This window comes from Parasteatoda tepidariorum, chromosome 6 (genome assembly GCF_043381705.1).
Source record: "Parasteatoda tepidariorum isolate YZ-2023 chromosome 6, CAS_Ptep_4.0, whole genome shotgun sequence".
NCBI classification, from domain to species: Eukaryota; Metazoa; Arthropoda; class Arachnida; order Araneae; family Theridiidae; genus Parasteatoda; species Parasteatoda tepidariorum.
Window position 1 is genome coordinate 25,813,630 of NC_092209.1, and position 18,374 is coordinate 25,832,003.

General features: G+C 31.4%; 1 protein-coding gene and 1 long non-coding RNA gene across 9 annotated transcripts in view; one reads left to right on the plus strand and one right to left on the minus strand.

Moving 5' to 3' along the window:
- The window catches only part of LOC122270741 (uncharacterized), a 12,380-nt gene extending 8,650 nt beyond the window's left edge, over positions 1–3,730 (plus strand). The window contains exon 2 of the long non-coding RNA XR_006225970.2: positions 3,279–3,730. This is a non-coding gene — a long non-coding RNA (uncharacterized lncRNA). The remainder of the gene's footprint in view (positions 1–3,278) is intronic.
- Positions 3,731–14,280: 10,550 nt separating this feature from the next.
- LOC107440424 (CCR4-NOT transcription complex subunit 6-like twin) overlaps positions 14,281–18,374 on the minus strand; it is a 200,373-nt gene continuing 196,279 nt past the window's right edge. For all 8 annotated transcript variants that reach the window (XM_071182120.1, XM_043049251.2, XM_016053335.3 and 5 more), the window contains one exon: positions 14,281–18,043. In XM_071182120.1, the coding sequence (XP_071038221.1) occupies positions 17,812–18,043 (232 nt within the window). In that variant the 3' untranslated portion in view covers positions 14,281–17,811. The remainder of the gene's footprint in view (positions 18,044–18,374) is intronic.

Genomic DNA, 18,374 nt, shown 5'->3' on the forward strand with positions numbered 1-18,374 from the left:
AAACAGTAATAAACAAATGGAAAGAGGCCAAATCAAGACTGCCAAAAAAGCGAGTTATTCAAAATCTAGCAACCATGTCACCTTTTTTAATAATAAATAACAAAATAACTAAAACAAATTTTCACTCCAAACTCCCCAGAATTACATAATAACATTAATATCTTATGAAATACGGCAGATTTGAGCTCAGAAATTATCTAGTTTATTTCTTTTATTGAAAACAAGATTATCCGTTTGAAAACATCGCCTATCAGAATAACATGTAGTAAGCAGCTGCAAACTTTTTAACCGGAACTAGAGTAGGTCCCGAGGTCGAGATTGTTATTGTTTAGATTTCTATTGAAAACACCATCTATTAGCATATTGCTGCCTAGATATGGATATCGCGAACACATACTGACATACGGAGTCAAGATCACTCGTTTTCGTGGGGCAGTGTTGCTTTTCATAGGAAAGAGTGCAGTTTTTAAGCGTTTTTTGCCCTGAAAATCTTAATTTAAGTATTCATGTTGTAATTTTAAACAATTTCAACGCGATATTTTAAATTTAAAATGGTAGAATACTAGAAAGTAACAAATGAGCCTAAGCAGAGATGCCAACTTAGTACCCAAAATATTTTAAGTGATAGTGAGCTAACTAAAGGAAAAAGAATTTGTTTAATCTTCATAACACTTAAAAATTTCACTACACGATTATCAAGTCTTATGCATGCGTTATTGTATGATTAGTTTGTTTGCATGTAATGTAAGTTGAAATGATTGTGGTTATGAAACTTTTTCAAATCAAAAATGAATTAATAAAGCGTATAACTTGTTATTATTTTAAATATTTTGGATGTTCGGACTCTTTAAATATTTAACCTTTTACTTATTTAATAAGGGTACGTTTTGCATTGCTTCAAAATGTTACGTATTCGCAACATTGGCCTGGAATGGGCTAAATGTAAAATTTGCTACTTCTGGAAAATATATTCTGGAAACAAAGCAAAAAATGGCATCAATATGATAGTTCTCAAAATCCAAAATATTTATTCGAAGAAGGATATACCGACCAAAACTTTCTTATCTTTGTATTGAATTTTTATTTTTAAAAGTAAAACTGTTGATTTATAATAGCATGATTTATAATGTTGATTTAGATTTATAAATGAATATTTGTATTGATGAATATTGTGAATATATGTTAAGAATAATGTAATGTAATGTTGATTTATAATTAATATTCTATTTTTATTTTAATTTTCNTATATGTTAAGAATAATGTTAATGAATATATCGCTGGTTCAAAACTAAAACGACACATCTGCAAACGTATTATGCCTGCAGATGTGTCGTTTTAGTTTTGAAGTAGCGATATGTTGATTTATAATTAATATTTTATTTTTATTTTAATTTTCAGCTACGTAGTCAGTTAATTTTCAGCTACGTAGTAAACGTAGTGAAAAAATATAGCAAAAATATTTTATTATTCGCAACGGAATAAAAAAAAAATGCACCACTCTTCGTCTAAGTTTTAAATCATGGTATTAGATTCTTTTGAAAGATAAAATATTAAACTATAAAAAAAATTGACATTTTTACGTTTTCATTTCGAATTTTCTAAACTCACGACTGTTTTATGTTTCAATAGCAGGATTCTATTGTAACAATAAGAATAAATACTCTAAGAAATCATTAACCCCTGAAACCACGGAAAAAGTATTAAAGTAATGATGGGTTGTTCCTCCTTAATTTTTCTGACGATTTTAACTAACTATCAGACACTGATTTCCGAAACTCGTGGAGTAATTTAAGGCAGTAGCAGATTTTACAATTATTGCGACACCCTACAACATCATCAACACGAGAAAATGAAGAAAAAATGAAGACAAAAACGTTTCTTTTATGAAACTATTTAAGACACTCCTAATGCCATTAGCCGAAGTGATATTTCAACATTTGAAAAACATTTTATTCCATTGCAACATCGTTCGTAAAATAATTTTTTAGCCTCATATTTTTATTAGTTCTTTTCTATTATCATTTTTAAGTAATTTAATTTTTTCTTTGAGGAAAACTGGTTGTTAGAGTAACACAGTGTTTCCCAAACTTACGATTTTTGTGTACCCTTTCTAAATTTTTCGTAGCGCTGTGTACCACCAATAAAAAAATGAATATATTTTTTTAAAAATTTGTTTATTTTTCTTTTTTGGTCTTACAATTTTGTTAATAAGTTTATTTGCATCAGTGAGAAGGGTGATATTGTTTTTGCTGTGATAACAGCTGTGCTGTGATAAAAAAAATTGCCCAAAAGTTAAGAATCACAACTGGCTGTTGACACCACTAATTATTAACTGTTAACTCGGCAAAAAATAGCCAATAGAAAAATATGTAATCGTAAATTTTCATGACTAGCTTTGTTTTTAAATAAAATTTTTTGAAATTTTCGTTTGTTGCAAGACATTTCCCATAAGAGCGCGTATCCCCGATGTACTTTTCCCGTATCCCTGGGGGTACGCGTATCACACTTTAGAAAACATTGGAGTAATACTATGGAGGATAACTTTTCATATAACGATAAAAAAAACAGGATAGACAAACACTTTTAAAGTTATAAATGTTACTAATTTTTTTAAAATTATTTTTGCTGACTGGTAACATCGATGACATGAGAATGGATATTTTAAGAATTTTTTATATCTTTTACAATGTCTACAATATCTTTTACAATGCGGAATCCATTCGTAACTGATATCATATTAAGCAAGTAAACTCCAATTTGTTTCAAAACACTCATAATGTCAAAGAGAGTTAAGGCAAAGCGAATCATCAAAGTGATTCGAATCACTTACTTATTCGAATCTCTTATTGGTTCGAATCACTTGTGGAATCGCTGATTTGAATCTTATACTGATTTGATTCAGTAATTAGTAATGAATTTGATAAAAATGATCTAAAAATGATGTATCTATAATAAAATTAATTGAAAAAATATTTTTTTTAGTCATTTTCCCTAAAATACATGGATAAAGCATTAATGTCACGTTATCGACTTTCATAAAAATAACATATTTATTAGAACTATTCCCAGCATTTATCTTTATGTTGAAAGATTGATTCAAAATTATTCTAATTTTGACACGAATAAAAAGTCAAAAATGTTAAGATTAGTTTGAAAATAACAAGAATTAAGATTAAACCCTACTCGCAGCACTCACCAACCCCCAGAACTGTTTTCGCTGTTCCTTTTGAAGAGCTTCTCAATCCGAATTTGCTTATTTAATACTAACATATTTACAGGTCCACCAGGAAACTATTGTTCTCAGACTTCGATTGTCCCAGAGATGTTACATCTACATTAAAAAGAACAAAACATTATACGAGCATGAAAATCCCATCTCGATAATACAAGATCATATATCAACTGCAAGAACTGCCCAGATGCCCAACTAATACCAAAATATATCTTTGAATGCCCAATTTTCACTGCTTAAAGGTTTCGTATGCTGCCACTTCAGGAGATCTTACGCAGCTTCTAGGGGCCAGAGCAATCAACCGCTCCTGTAATGGCAGCTAGAGAACAACCTTCATTCATGGACACGTCAACAACAACTTATGATCACAATTAGGTAAACATTCCTGGCTTCAATAACAGTTTAGAGCAGAGGTGTCAAACTCAATTTTGCAGAGGGCCATATATTAAATTTAGAATGTGTAGGCGGGCCAGATTCAAATAAAAAAAATTTACTGAACCATTATAACATTTTATTTATCTAATTATATGGTATATAATATACGGTTGTTAAAAATCATATCAAAGTTATAAAAGATGGTAATTATTTTGAGTTCGAGAATCCAGATACCTGACTTCTCTTGTTTTCAGAATGCGTGCTGCATGCTTTTTTAATTCCGCGTAGTTATCCAAACTCTTGAGATATTGTGTATAAAACGTAAGAACGTTAACCTCTTTAAATTTTTCTTTCAAAATACTGTCCGATTGAAGATTTATCAACTCCATTTGCAGATGAACTGGTGCCTGTGAAGCTTCAAAATTGAATGGATTGTTGAAAATTGGAAATTCCGTTTCATTCATTTTGTGGAAGTCTTCGAAACGATAGTTGAATTCCGTGATCAGATTTTGAAGCAGTTGAGAATACTGATCCAATTTTTTTTTTTGGTTCACTGTGCCAAATGATTTTAAATGAGGGAAATGATCCAAAGTTTGATTTTTTACCTGATTTTCCCACAGCCTCAACTTTGCTTCAAAGGCTTGAATACATGAATACATTTGAGTGACAATCAGATTTTTACCCTGTAACTTTACATTCAGATCAGTCAAGTGTTAATTCATATCTACCAAAAAGACGCAATCAATCCACCAGTCATTGTCATAATCAATTGGGTTGCTTTTTTCTTACATGAAAGCTTGAATAGGGTCACGTAATGCAAAAAATCTCTCTAAAACAACTCCTGGACTGAGCCAACGAACTTCAGGGAAATAAGGGACATCAAAAAAATTTTCGTCCAAATCTTGTAAAAACTGCCTGAACTGTCGGTGATTTAGTCCTCTGCTCCTTATAAAATTTACTATTTTAATTATAGGTAGCATGATATGGTCCATTTTTAAATGCTTGGATGCCAATGATTCCTGATGAATTATACAGGGAAATCCCACAAAATTCCCTGATGTTTTCTATTTCAATTTAGTTACAACGCCCGAATGATAGCCAGCCATGGCAGGAGCGCCATCCGTAGTTGTGCTGCTAAGTATATTCTAGTGGAAGATTCCGCTTGTTGCTAAGAAATGTCGTTACTGTCTATCTCTCTCGCTTGTTTAGGCACGCGCTGCCCTTGAAATTACTTATAAATGTAGTGTGCACATTTTAAAACTTCAGTAGAGGAATCGAGTGAAGTCTAAAAGCTCTAAAAAACACGATTCTTCTTTCTGTGACATATCGCGATCGCGGGCCGTATTGATACGAAGTGGGGGCCGGATGCGGCCCGCGGGCCGTATCTTTGACATGACTGGTTTAGAGAACCGTGAATCCGCATTGGCTCCAGGGGCAAGGTGCTCGCCTTCCAATGAGATGACCCAGATTCGAATCAAGGATCTTAATAATTCTTTGATTCTACTCCTGACGTAAAATATGGTCAATGGCAGACGCATGATGAGTTATAACTTGTTTGTCATATCGGGCTAGTCGTGAGTGGTTTCCACGGTTTCTCTTTCCCCGAGTAATGCAAATGCGGCTAATTTCGATTAGGAAGTACCCCACGTAGACTGTCTTAATGCACAAAGTTTCTCTGTCTTCTGAGTTAGGTTCCAAATTATAGATTCGAATATTGACACTCATTGAGCAGTCGGCTCAAAAATTTCATCAAGTCATTCGGATCACTGATTCACGTTAAGTGATTCAAGATTAAACGCTTCAAACCAGGTGCAAATTGGTGATTCAAATCAGTACCACGCTTTACCGCCAACACGGGGGGAATCTCCGGCCAAAATCACATTCAATTTATTACACAGTTATGCTAGTTTCTTTCTAGACCCTACGCCCTATGAAACTGGAAGAGTTGTTTGTGAACTGATACAGTGTAAAAATTATATCAATGTTTCATGGCAGAAGCCGTGGTGGCTCAGGGGATAGAGTGTTCGTCTTCCAATGAGGTTAACCGGGTTCGAATCCCAACGATGGCTGGTCGATAAGAATTCCTCACCTGGCTTGCACAGACGTCAGTGCTGACATAAAATACCCTCAGTTAGAGTCTCCTTGCCGTCAGATTAACCGTAGGGGATTTCGTGGTTTTCCTCTTCATTTAACGCAACTGTGGGTTAGTTTATCACAAAGCCCTCCGCTAAGGCAAATTTCTACCAATACTTGATCCAGTATTTCCCTTGTTTTTTTCATTGATTGGCTTCAAAATTGCAAGGCTACGGAGTTGAACATTAGTAGTAGTAGTAAACTCAAAAAATTGGGTCGGCTCTTGAACGACGGATATAAAATAAAATGAAATGAAGTGGCTCAGTGGTTAGGAGTTGAACATTAGTAGTCGTAAATCCAAAAAATTGGGTCGGCTGTTGAACGACGGATATAAAATAAAATGAAATGGTGAAGAGGCTCAGTAGTTAGGAGTTGAACATTAGTAGTCGTAAATCCAAAAAATTGGGTCGGCTCTTGAACGACGGATATAAAATAAAATGAAATGAAGTGGCTCAGTGGTTAGGAGTTGAACATTAGTAGTCGTAAATCCAAAAAATTGGGTCGGCTGTTGAACGACGGATATAAAATAAAATGAANTTTTCGTAGCGCTGTGTACCACCAATAAAAAAATGAATATATTTTTTTAAAAATTTGTTTATTTTTCTTTTTTGGTCTTACAATTTTGTTAATAAGTTTATTTGCATCAGTGAGAAGGGTGATATTGTTTTTGCTGTGATAACAGCTGTGCTGTGATAAAAAAAATTGCCCAAAAGTTTAGAATCACAACTGGCTGTTGACACCACTAATTATTAACTGTTAACTCGGCAAAAAATAGCCAATAGAAAAATATGTAATCGTAAATTTTCATGACTAGCTTTGTTTTTAAATAAAATTTTTTGAAATTTTCGTTTGTTGCAAGACATTTCCCATAAGAGCGCGTATCCCCGATGTACTTTTCCCGTATCCCTGGGGGTACGCGTATCACACTTTAGAAAACATTGGAGTAATACTATGGAGGATAACTTTTCATATAACGATAAAAAAAACAGGATAGACAAACACTTTTAAAGTTATAAATGTTACTAATTTTTTTAAAATTATTTTTGCTGACTGGTAACATCGATGACATGAGAATGGATATTTTAAGAATTTTTTATATCTTTTACAATGTCTACAATATCTTTTACAATGCGGAATCCATTCGTAACTGATATCATATTAAGCAAGTAAACTCCAATTTGTTTCAAAACACTCATAGAGTCAAAGAGAGTTAGGCAAAACGAATCACCTAAGTGATTCGAATCACTTACTTATTCGAATCTCTTATTGATTTGAATCACTTGTTGAATCACTGATTTGAATCTTATATTGATTTGATTCAGTAATTAGCAATGAAATTGATAAAAACGATCTAAAAATCCATAATAAAAATTAATTGGAAATATTTTTTTTACCACTTTTTCTAAAATACATGGATAAGCATTAATATCCCGTTATCGACTTTCATAAAAAAGAGACATATTTATTAGAATTATTCCCTTCATTTATCCTTATGTTGAAAGATTGATTCAAAATTATTCTTATTTTGACACGAATAGCACTCGCAGCATTTGCCAACCCCTAGAATTGTTTTCGCTGTTCCTTTCGAAGAGCTTCTTAATCCGAATTTGCTTATTTAATACTAACATATTTGCAGGTCCACCAGGAAACCATTGTTCTCAGACTTCGATTGTCCTAGAGATATTACATCTGCATTAAAAAGACTAAGAACAAAACATTATAAGGGTGTGAAAATCTCGATAATACAAGATCATATATCAACTGTAAGAACTGCCCAGATTCCCAACTACAACCAAAGCATATCTTTGAATGCCCAATTTTCACTGCTAAAGTCTTAAGGTTCGGTATGCTGCCACTTTAGGAGATCTTACATAGCTTCGAGGCGCCAGAGCAGTCAGCCGCACCTCTAATGGCAGCTAGAGAACAATCCTTATTCATGGGCACGACAACAACAACAATAACTTATGATCATAATTAGGTAACACACTCCAGGCGTCAATAATAGTTTAAGAGTACCGTGAATCCGCATTGGCAGGGCGCTCGCCTTCCAATGAGGTGACCCAGATGTGAATCAAGGCTCTTAAATAATTCTTTGATTCTACTCCTGGTGTAAAATATCGTCAATCGCGTGCGCATCATGAGTTAGAATTTCTTTGCCATATCGGGCTATTCGTGAGTGGTTTTTATGGTTTCTTTCTCCCCGAGTAATGCAAATGCGGCTAATTTCGATTAGGAAGTACTCCACGAAGACTGTCTTAAAATACTAAGTTCCCCTGTCTTCTGCGTTGGGTTCAAATTATCGATTCGAATATTGACACTGGTTGAGCAGTCAGCCCAAAAATTTGAAGGCTGTTAAAAGATGATTATATGGGTATAAAAAATAATTGTTTAGGTGATGTTTTATTATGGTTCATCAATACAGATAAATATATATATAAATTAATAACTTAAAGCATAAAAAAAATTTATTTACATTTGATTAAAAATTTCTGATTGGAATCTTATAACTTTAATCACTCATCCTAAACATTGATCAAAAATGCGATTTGAATCACTAATCCGAATAATTCGAATCAGTGATATGAATCACAAGCGAACCACTGATATGAATTACTGATGCAAATGGTAATTCGAATCGCGTGATTTGATTCACTCATTCGAATCACTTGATTCATAACAATGATCTAAAGCACTGATACGAACTACTTGTTCCGAGAAGTGAATTGAATCACTAGATTCGATTTAAGTGATTCGGATCAGAAATTCAGATCATTCCAAGTCACTTTATTCGAATCACTGATTCGAATAAAGATGGAAATCTCCAACCAAAATCACATTCAATTTATTACGCCGTTATGCCAGTTGCTTTCTTAGCACTGTGTCCTATTAAATTGAAAGATTTGTTTGTAAACTGATACAGTGCTAAAAATTTTATCAATGTTTCAAGGCAGAAGCCATGTCTCAGGGGATAGAGTGTTCGTCTTCCAATGAGGTGAACCGGGTCCGAATCCCCACGATGGCTGGTCGATAAGAATTCAACACCCGGCTCGCACAGACGAAAGTGCCGACATAAAATATTCTCAGTAGTGGTCGGATCATGGGTTAGAGTCTCCTTGCCGCAATGCTAACTTTGGAGGTTTTCGTGGTTTTTCTCTCCATGTAACATAAATGTAGGTTAGTTCATCAAAAAGTCCTCTGCTAAGCCAAATTGCTCCCAATACTTGCTTCCCATATCATTTCATTGATTTGCTTTAAAATTGCAAGGCTACGGAGTTGAATATTAGTAGAAGTAAACCCAAAATTGGGTCGGCTGTTCAACGACGGTTGTAGAATGTTCCATGGCATATGTCTATGTTCATATGTCTATATGTAATTCTATTTATATATTAAAATCAAGCTACTAAATTAAATAGTCGCCACTATTTCTTTTAATAAAAGGAGAAAGCATGACTTTGGTTCAGTAAAAAAGACAAAAAAGAATCAGATTTTTTAATTACATATTCGAGATTCCATCAAAAATTTTAAAAATTTGATAGTTCCGAAAGTAATTTGAAATTATAAAAATGATCAACAGTACAAGATTCTTCATGTGATCATTTTCAGATTTGTTAGAAGCACATATTTTATATACTTTTATTTTGTGATGGTTAAAATAATTCTAAAATGTGTTTTTTAAAAAGAAAAAAATTACCCCGAAAGTGAAGAAACTTAAGTATAACCTTTTCATCCCACGATTTTTTGAAAACTAAAATGAAAGCTGTTGCTATTTGTAATTATAAATGATCTACTATATTCATTTTCCCCCAGGTCTTAAATAGTCTCGTATATACGTAATAACTATTAATAAATTTTCGTAGACAGACTTCCAAAAACAAGATAGTTTTTTCTTCTTCTTTTTTTCAATTTCCCGGGTACTCCTGGGGAAAAAAAATCATTCCTAGAAAAGTATAAAAGCTCATTACAAAACTAAACTGTAATAAGACTAGGACATTTTAAAGCTCAACATTATCCTTCGTTTCAGAATTCACGCAAACATAAATATTGTCTCACAAGGATAAATATTTAGGAGCGTTCTTGGTACTTCCGTCATTTTATCGAATTTTAAAACACCTGACACTCAAGTTAAGTTGCCACTCTTCGATACAAATGTGGCACCGGTATATATGTATATATATATATGTAAATTTTCGTTGAATACAATGTTAGTAGCGCTTTTTTAAATGCTTGTTTCACCCTAAGATCTTTATTTTCGAATAAAATTTTAAAAAATTTTTTGATATTCGTAACTTACTTGTCTCAAATAAGTAATGCGGTATTCACTATTTGCTTTGAAATTTTAATTTGTTTCTTTATTATACCGATATGAGCAGACAGGACATAATCAAAAGTCGATATATTTAAAGTACGATAACGAGAAAATATCTGTTCTCAATTTGATCGAATTTTCTGTAAATAATATTTAATCTGTGAAAATTTGATGAAAGAAAAATAAATGATCGAAAAATTTTTTTTTGGAGGGGGAAACAGACAAAGCTAGTTTGGAAAAGTATAATATTACTTGCATTTTTATGCTGGCATCGCATTTACATTGAAAATATAGCAATTTGCTCTTTTACATTTCATAAAAGATTCAGCAGTCATATTTCCCTTTTTAGTAGTCGCGTGTGGCTTGCAAATTTTACGTAGAAACGAGATTTGTATTTTTTTTCTCCCTTGCTTTTAAATTACTTACTTATTGTATGCAATTTTTGCTTGTGAGTGATAAGTTTTTCCATAATGTAGGACAAAATTCAAATAATCTCATTTCTAGGTGAAAATTTGAAAACACGTTACTGCATGAATATGATTCCTAAAATGTTACATAAAATGTAAAACGCAAGAAAATGTAAATGCTATGCTTTAGCGCTAAAATGCAGGTAAAATCATTCCGTATACTCGCTTAAAATAATTCAACTTAAGTCAAATTTTATTCATTTGATTTTTCGTTTTGAGTTAAATTCACTCGAGTCAACTGAAATAACACAAGTTTAGTTAGAGTGCATCGATTTAACTCGAGTTTGAGTGAATTAACTAATTTTTTGTTCATCATCAGTATCATTTGGGTAGATCGTTTCAACTCGAACTTTAGTGAATTTCAATCACTTTTGATTGATAATCATCATTTGAGTGCTTCCCTTTTTTAAAAAAATTTATTGCATTTTTCGATAATTCATCCTTTTAAGAAAATATCAAGTTATTATAATGTTCATCGTAAAAATGTTTAAGTTTCAGCACAATACAGCGAGCGCGATGTGCTGTAACATGCATAATCATGTGAACTTGTGTGCTCAGCTGATTAATGGATTCGCTCACACTTATAAAAAACATTTTGACAAAATACTATTCTATTGAAAACTATTTTATTTTTTTAAAACTATTCTATAGAATTTTTTTTTCAAATTATATAAGAAAAAGAATTAATGGTTCTTTCATTATAAATCGTTGAAATCGGAACTTATTTAGCTGTGATAGTTCTTAACACGTTGAGCGCCGCGTCAGCCATCGGTGGCTGACACTGGACTTTCCATTTAGGCTGCGTTAACCACCGGTGGCTGACACTGAAACTACATTTAGGCTGCGTCAACTACCGGTGGCTGACACTGAAATTATATTTAGGTTGCGTCAACCACCGCTTGCTGACCTTTCACATAGGCCGCGAAAAACAGCTGGCTGACAGCGTATAACATGATATAGAACTATAAAATTTACACTCTTTTATGGAATTGCAGAAAATTTATTCAAAATTTGCTTAATTATTGTGATTCTTGGTTTAATAAATTCAATTTAGTAGATTTTTATCCACCACTATTTGTAAACAATTGGTAGACATATATAATTCACCACTTTTTTCAGATATGTCATGCTAAACCTTTTACAAACTAACAAAATCTGCGTATATTTGCAAATTAAGTTTGTAGTTATTTACCGTGTGGTCGGACGATAAAGGCATGTAAAATTAGCGTGGCATTCAACGTGTTAAAGAAGGTAACAAAGAGATATTGATAGTTATGGAATAATTAGAAATAAATGTAGGCCAAGCAGCCAAATTGAAGATGACCGCAGACAATTGGCTGCTGCTCCAAAAACATATGATTCGTCACGAGTTAGTAGATCGAAAAGAAAAAGGGCTAGACACACTAGTAACTTGAAACTGCTGACAATGATGGAGAAAAAACATCTTCTGGACCTGATAATGATGCATATGCATCATAGTTAGTTGCAAAATTTTATATATTTATATGGACTTTTGATCAGAGAACTTTAAACGTAACTTAATCGAAACTATGTTTCTTTTATTATTTGTATTTCGAATTAGTATATTTTTCAACCGATTTACTTTAAATTTTGACACAATATTCACAATGAATATGCTTTTCGTTACAAGTAATTGAGTTGACAGGTTTTGAACAATCCAAGTAAATGTAACTTATTTTATGTCATCTTTTGAATTTTTTTTCACTACACCGCCTATTTCTGATTTTTTTTTGAGTACAGCAAAAGTTACGGATAATTTAAAAAATAAGTTAATTAACATTGTATTATAAAAGTGCTAATTTTTTAAATTTTTGTATTTGTAGCATGCTAAAATGATACAATTTGACATAAAATGATACATGTTAAAATATGTACAATAAGATAAAAAAAAAATTAAGTTAATCCCAATCGTTGCTATATTCATTAAAATATCCTTTTTATTTCACAGTATTCTACTGCGTTGATCGGATTTCAAACACATCTACTTTTAACAGGACCACACTGTACAGTTCTTAAGGTAGTTTAAATACAAATATAATTGCTGAAAATTATATTGAAAGTTTTGGTTTAGGCCTAATGTCGAAATCCGAAGTTTGCTTTCCTTCTAGCCAACATATCGAATTTGCCAAATATGGAAGTCTAAGGGTGGAAACATTTAGTCTAGGCAAGTCAAGTGAGAAATGGTTTCCTACGCATTTTTTACACTAAATAGAAAACAAAACCAAGTCGAGGAGAGTAATAGTTTTGATTCTATAAAGATCCTTGGTCCTCATTTGGAGACTCTAAAGGAATATGATCTCTTTGGAAGCCGATGAAGGATTCAAGAAAGAAGTAGAAATCTGATATTTTGTTTGCCGCACATTTTAGTAAATAAGTCAACCCCCTATTTTCGATTAGGAGATAGCAAATTTCTTGTATGTTGACCGCTCAAAAAACCAGACATTAAAATTTCTAAAATTAAAAAGTCTTCCAAATTTTAAGTTAAAAATGATGAAATATTCCAAAACTTACCTTAACTTTTTTTATTCCAAATTTTTTTTCTAAACATAATTTTAAGTATTGGTTCTAAAAAAAAACCTTTATATGCAAAACAAAATCTGCGGAGAGAAAATTGTATAGATATATAGTTTTTGTTAGAAAAATAGTTATTGTATAGAAAAATAGTTTTTGAAAGGTATTAGAGTTATTCTTATTAAATCTATTTCAATGCTATATAGACTTTATCACCAGAAGTCAATGCCTAGATTTTCGTAAAATTTGGGATCTTGAAAAGTAGACTCATGCACCAGGACTAACGTTATTTGTTTTTGGAGGGTATATTACATTATAGGAAAAGTTGGTATTGTTTTTTATCCTCTTATAAAGAGAAGTTAGAATATTCAGCTTTTCCATGACTGAAACTATATTGGTGAAATATACCACAAAAGCGTAAGTCCTCACTTGGACAAAGAGGTCAAAAAATAAAATATTACACCACACTCTTGAGATCAGGGTTGGGTTTTTGCCGTCAAAAACTGGTTTTTGACATGACAGTGGTAAAAACCGTGTTTTTACCGGTAAAAACCTACTGTTTTCTTTAATTTATGGCATATAGCGGACAATATATTATTTTCACATTATTGCCTTTATAAATGAATGTTGTAAATGATTGCTATTGATTTTGCAACTATATACATGTATTCTTATAGAAGGATATACATTCATANAACTGATGGGTCATCCGCCGTACAGCCCTGATTTGGCACCCAATGACTTCTTCTTATTCCCACACATCAAAAATAAATTACGTGGACAACGATTTTCGACCCCCGAAGAAGCGGTTGATGCATTCAAAACGCATGTTTTGGAGTTACCTCAATCGGACTGGAAAAAGTGCTTTGAAAATTGGTTCAAACGCATGCAAAGTGTATTGATCATCATGGAGAATATTATGAAAAGCAATAAAACCAATTTCGATCCTACATAGTTGTTTTTTCATTATTAGGCCAGAAATATAAATAGCACCCCTCGTATAAACCGGTAAAAACTGTCATGTGTCAAAAACTTGCCAACCCTGCTTGAGATACTAAATGAGTTTGCTTTTGTAGTATACCTAAATATTTTTTATAACATAAATGAAAAATTCCTGAACGAAAGGGTTAAAGAATATCCCAATTTCATTCCTGCAAAGCATTAAATTTAAACTGCTATTAAGTAATGTCTATATTACTCAGAAACAAATTTCAAAGTAGAAAAACACACACATATACACAAAAAAGTTTTCTTTTTTTATTATTGTCCACATTTATCAGAATTTAATACATGAACTACTTTTTTGAAAAATGTACAGATAAATTTCTATACAGAATATGAGAATGGTTTTCTTTTATAAAAAAAGATGAGTGAATTGGAAAAAATAAAACAACTAAGAAAATTTTTTAAGTTATTCAAATAGGAACAAAACAACATACAACTATTTTGGTTGCAAGTCAGAATTACAGAACTATCAATAAAAATTAAAAACACAGAAGACACAAAAACCCACAGTACGATTAAAATTGATTTATAAACACATATACATTATAAAAATTAATTAAAAACTAATTGTACAAAAAAAGAACCCAAAACAATTTTGAATTTCAATACTTTCATCAAAATACCTAACACTATAAAAGGGGTCACATTTAAAAATGTAACACATATAAAAGACCGAAGGACAATGGTTAGGTCTAATGTTAGGATGAGCAGAAAAAAAAACCATTACAGCAACCAAATATTTATACCATTCAAAATGTCGTCACATTCTAGGGTCACCCAAACCCTGAATGAAAATGAAGTCATGCATAAAACAAATCTAGAATTGCCGTTCCAAGTTATAGGTAACTTCAAGGTCAAAATATTCCCCCAAAGATTTGACCTTGATTTCAGGAACGAAAGCAATAATTACACATCAAATGAGAATGTCTAGAAAAATTCAGAGATGAAAGCAATCACAGAACTAGGAAGAAAACAAAAACTAAATAAACTGAAAAAATTCATTAATTAAATTGCATGACACCAAAACCAGATGTACCATCGAGTTTTTTGAGTTGAAAATATTAACCTAAACTTTGAGAAATGTACTAAACCCTAAGATGACAATAATTTAAACACCAGTATTCAAAAGTTTTAAAGGAAATCAGATGAGAATAAGAAACTGATATTAAATTTTGAATTATAAAGTTGTGAGAAATATCTTGCTATATTCGACGTTCAATATTGCATTAATCTTATTTTTTGAATGTAAATTTTAAAATATTAAATTTATGTAAAATTAACTACAATTTAGGAAATTAACATATGTTTTAAATTGATTTATAAGAAGCCACTTTCTGATGGAATCTAATAATTTTGGTACAATATTAATTTATGATTTGAACATAAACCTGAAAATATTAAATATTTTAAAAACTACCAAGTTTTGGATAAAACTAAAAGTTATGCGATGTTTTAAATTTAAATACTTTAGTTATTATTCAGTGAACCAGAGAGTTATTCAGTGAACCAGAAGGAAGAAAGGAATGTTTTATGCAGAATGTCCCATTTTCCTTTTCAACGTTTTACACATTAAAGAAAAAAATTGAAAATCTATGATAGATTTCATCACTGAAAATTTTCTAGAAAAAGGATGAACACAATACTATGAATTAAGTATAACAGTACCTTCTCTAACAAAATAAAATCACAGAAGGCTTTATAATAGAGATAAAATCTATAACTAGTTTTTTGCTTTACAGTATATCAAGAACACATAGAAATATTAGAGAAAGAGAACATAAAATACAGCTTGTTCTTTGTCAGTCATATCCTCCATAAAGTATCCATGCATTTTTTTAAAAAATATATAAAATTGAAAATGAAATTTGAATATTAAACCCCCTGAAAGAAAGTCGTTTGTAAATTTACAAATTTTCTTCTGAACATCCAAAAATTTGCTGAATTGTTTTATTCTAGAGAGAATTAGAGTTGATGTAAACACACAGCTACACTAAAATAAATTTTATGTTGAGAATTTATTTTAGAAAGATATTGGATGTTCAGAGGTTGATGAAAAAAGAAACCCCATAGAGCAAAAAATCTCAGTATATATACTTTTTCTAAAAAAGATTAAGCAGAGCAAATAATTTCATGAGTAGTTTAAATAAATCCTAAGAATATTTTTTTAAAAAAATTAACAATAGTAATAATAAAAAACTGATTGAATTCGAGCTTTAAAAAAAAGAGGCCCAGTAAATGACTAATTTTTGTTTTGTTTCAATTTTATGATTAAAACTTAATAAACTTTAAGTAGCCAATGATTAAAAATAATGAGTTTCAACACCAATTATATGTAAACAGTTGTATTATTTTTAGTTGAAGTTAAAATCAAGATGCCACATTTTTGATAAAGATTATTTATCTTATTATATGTAATAAGATTTAAATACTGATACTGCAACATTAAAAGTACAAAAAGTTTGTAAAATTGTGTAATTTCACAGGTAAAACTTATGTTACTATCATGTTAGTGATAAATAATTTGCATGGTGAAGTTTGCTTAGTTATTTCTTGAGTGTCAGTGAACAAATTTTTACATAATAATCTAAAATATTAACAAACAGTGACAAGCAATAAAAAATAAGACTTTATATTATTTTAAATTTGAGAAGTAGCAATATGAATAAATAGATGTGTACATTTGACCACATACAGTTACGCTGAATTAGAATTCCTTAATAAAAATTGTAATAAGAAAATATTATGAAAATTCACAATGCAATTAAAGTTAACACTTATGATCAAATTTAAGATTGAAATATTACCATACACAGTAAAACACAAGCACAAAATTCTGAAAAAAGTAAATTTTATTTAACAAAAATGTCACTATAAAAAAAAAAGTTATACGATTTTTTTTGAAAATTACACAACTATAATACAATTTATAAACACTAAGTTTAATACTAGAAAATTTAAGAAAGATAAAAAAAAAAAAAAGGCAATGGAATATCAACAAAAATACTGTAACAGATATGCATAATGTATTTTGTACCACATAAAAAAATAAGATTAAAAATTTGCAAGAAGAAAAATTTAAAATTAGGATTGTTAAAGTGAAATGATATGCATATCTAATGTTCATGATTGAAGAAAAAAAAACAATCATAATCAATATATCACAGCCAAAACAATAAATGCAAGTTTACAATTGTTAAACATACCTATTATGAAAAAATTACATGCTACAAAATCAAACAGAATCAGGCAAGATTAAAATTTTTTTAACAGTGATTTTGAGGAGGGAAAAAAATTCCCCCGATACAGTCAAAAGTGTTAGGTTGTTAAGATTTATACAAAATAATAATCTCATTTCTAACATCGTAACTACATTAGTAACTATATACAACAAACTGACAACTTTCTTATAACACTGAAATTTAAATCAACTATTATAACATACAATCTATCCATTAAACGAAGCTTAGGGGCTACAATGAAATTAAATCTCCATCCAACTTTAAAGTTCGTTCTTTATTCTTTTTTTTAAAAAAAAAATTCAGCGAACTGTACAATATTGCTGAAGAAGGAGAAAAGATTTAAAAGCTTATATACAACCATTTAAGAAGTCCCATTTGAAGGAAAAAAAATAATAAAAAAATGCGTCAGTCTTAAAGCGACAAGAATTACACCAGGCTATTGACTTGAAGTGAAGTAATCCAAACAGAAATAATTGTGCAAAATGGTGGTTACAGTGATGATCTTGTTTATTTAATTCAATGCTACCTGTGGAGTGAGACAATGCCATTGGGAGGAGAGAGCTGTATGGGGACTGTGGGGTTGAGTTGTAGTTCCACCACTATGGGGAAGTGATCAGAGGGTACGTGAGGGTGAGGGCAGCCGTGTATGCCGTTCTCTTCGAGCCAGTTGGAGTCAATTGGACCAAGAACACCAAGCACTGACATATGGAGTTTGGAATAGAAGACGTAATCTATGACACCTTTAAAGTCGTATCTGAAACAGAAAACACACTTTATGAGCATACAGTGTACAACGAGACAATTTGGAAGAACGTTAAATTACACTGGTAGACAAAATTAAGAGATGGAAAGCATTTCCGCACATTCATTCGCACATGCAAGATACCCACACACTGCTCCATTTGACAATGGTTTCGTGAATGCCCAGAGGTACAGGCAGGAGGTCGTAGAGTCCTATGTGCATCTTTTCAGGGGCACTATTTGCCCTGAGTTCAATTTTATGGACCACATAGGGTTCTCATGGCTGATGAGTATCTGGAAAGCGAGGATATTCAACGAATGGATTGGCCAGGCAAATCCCCTGA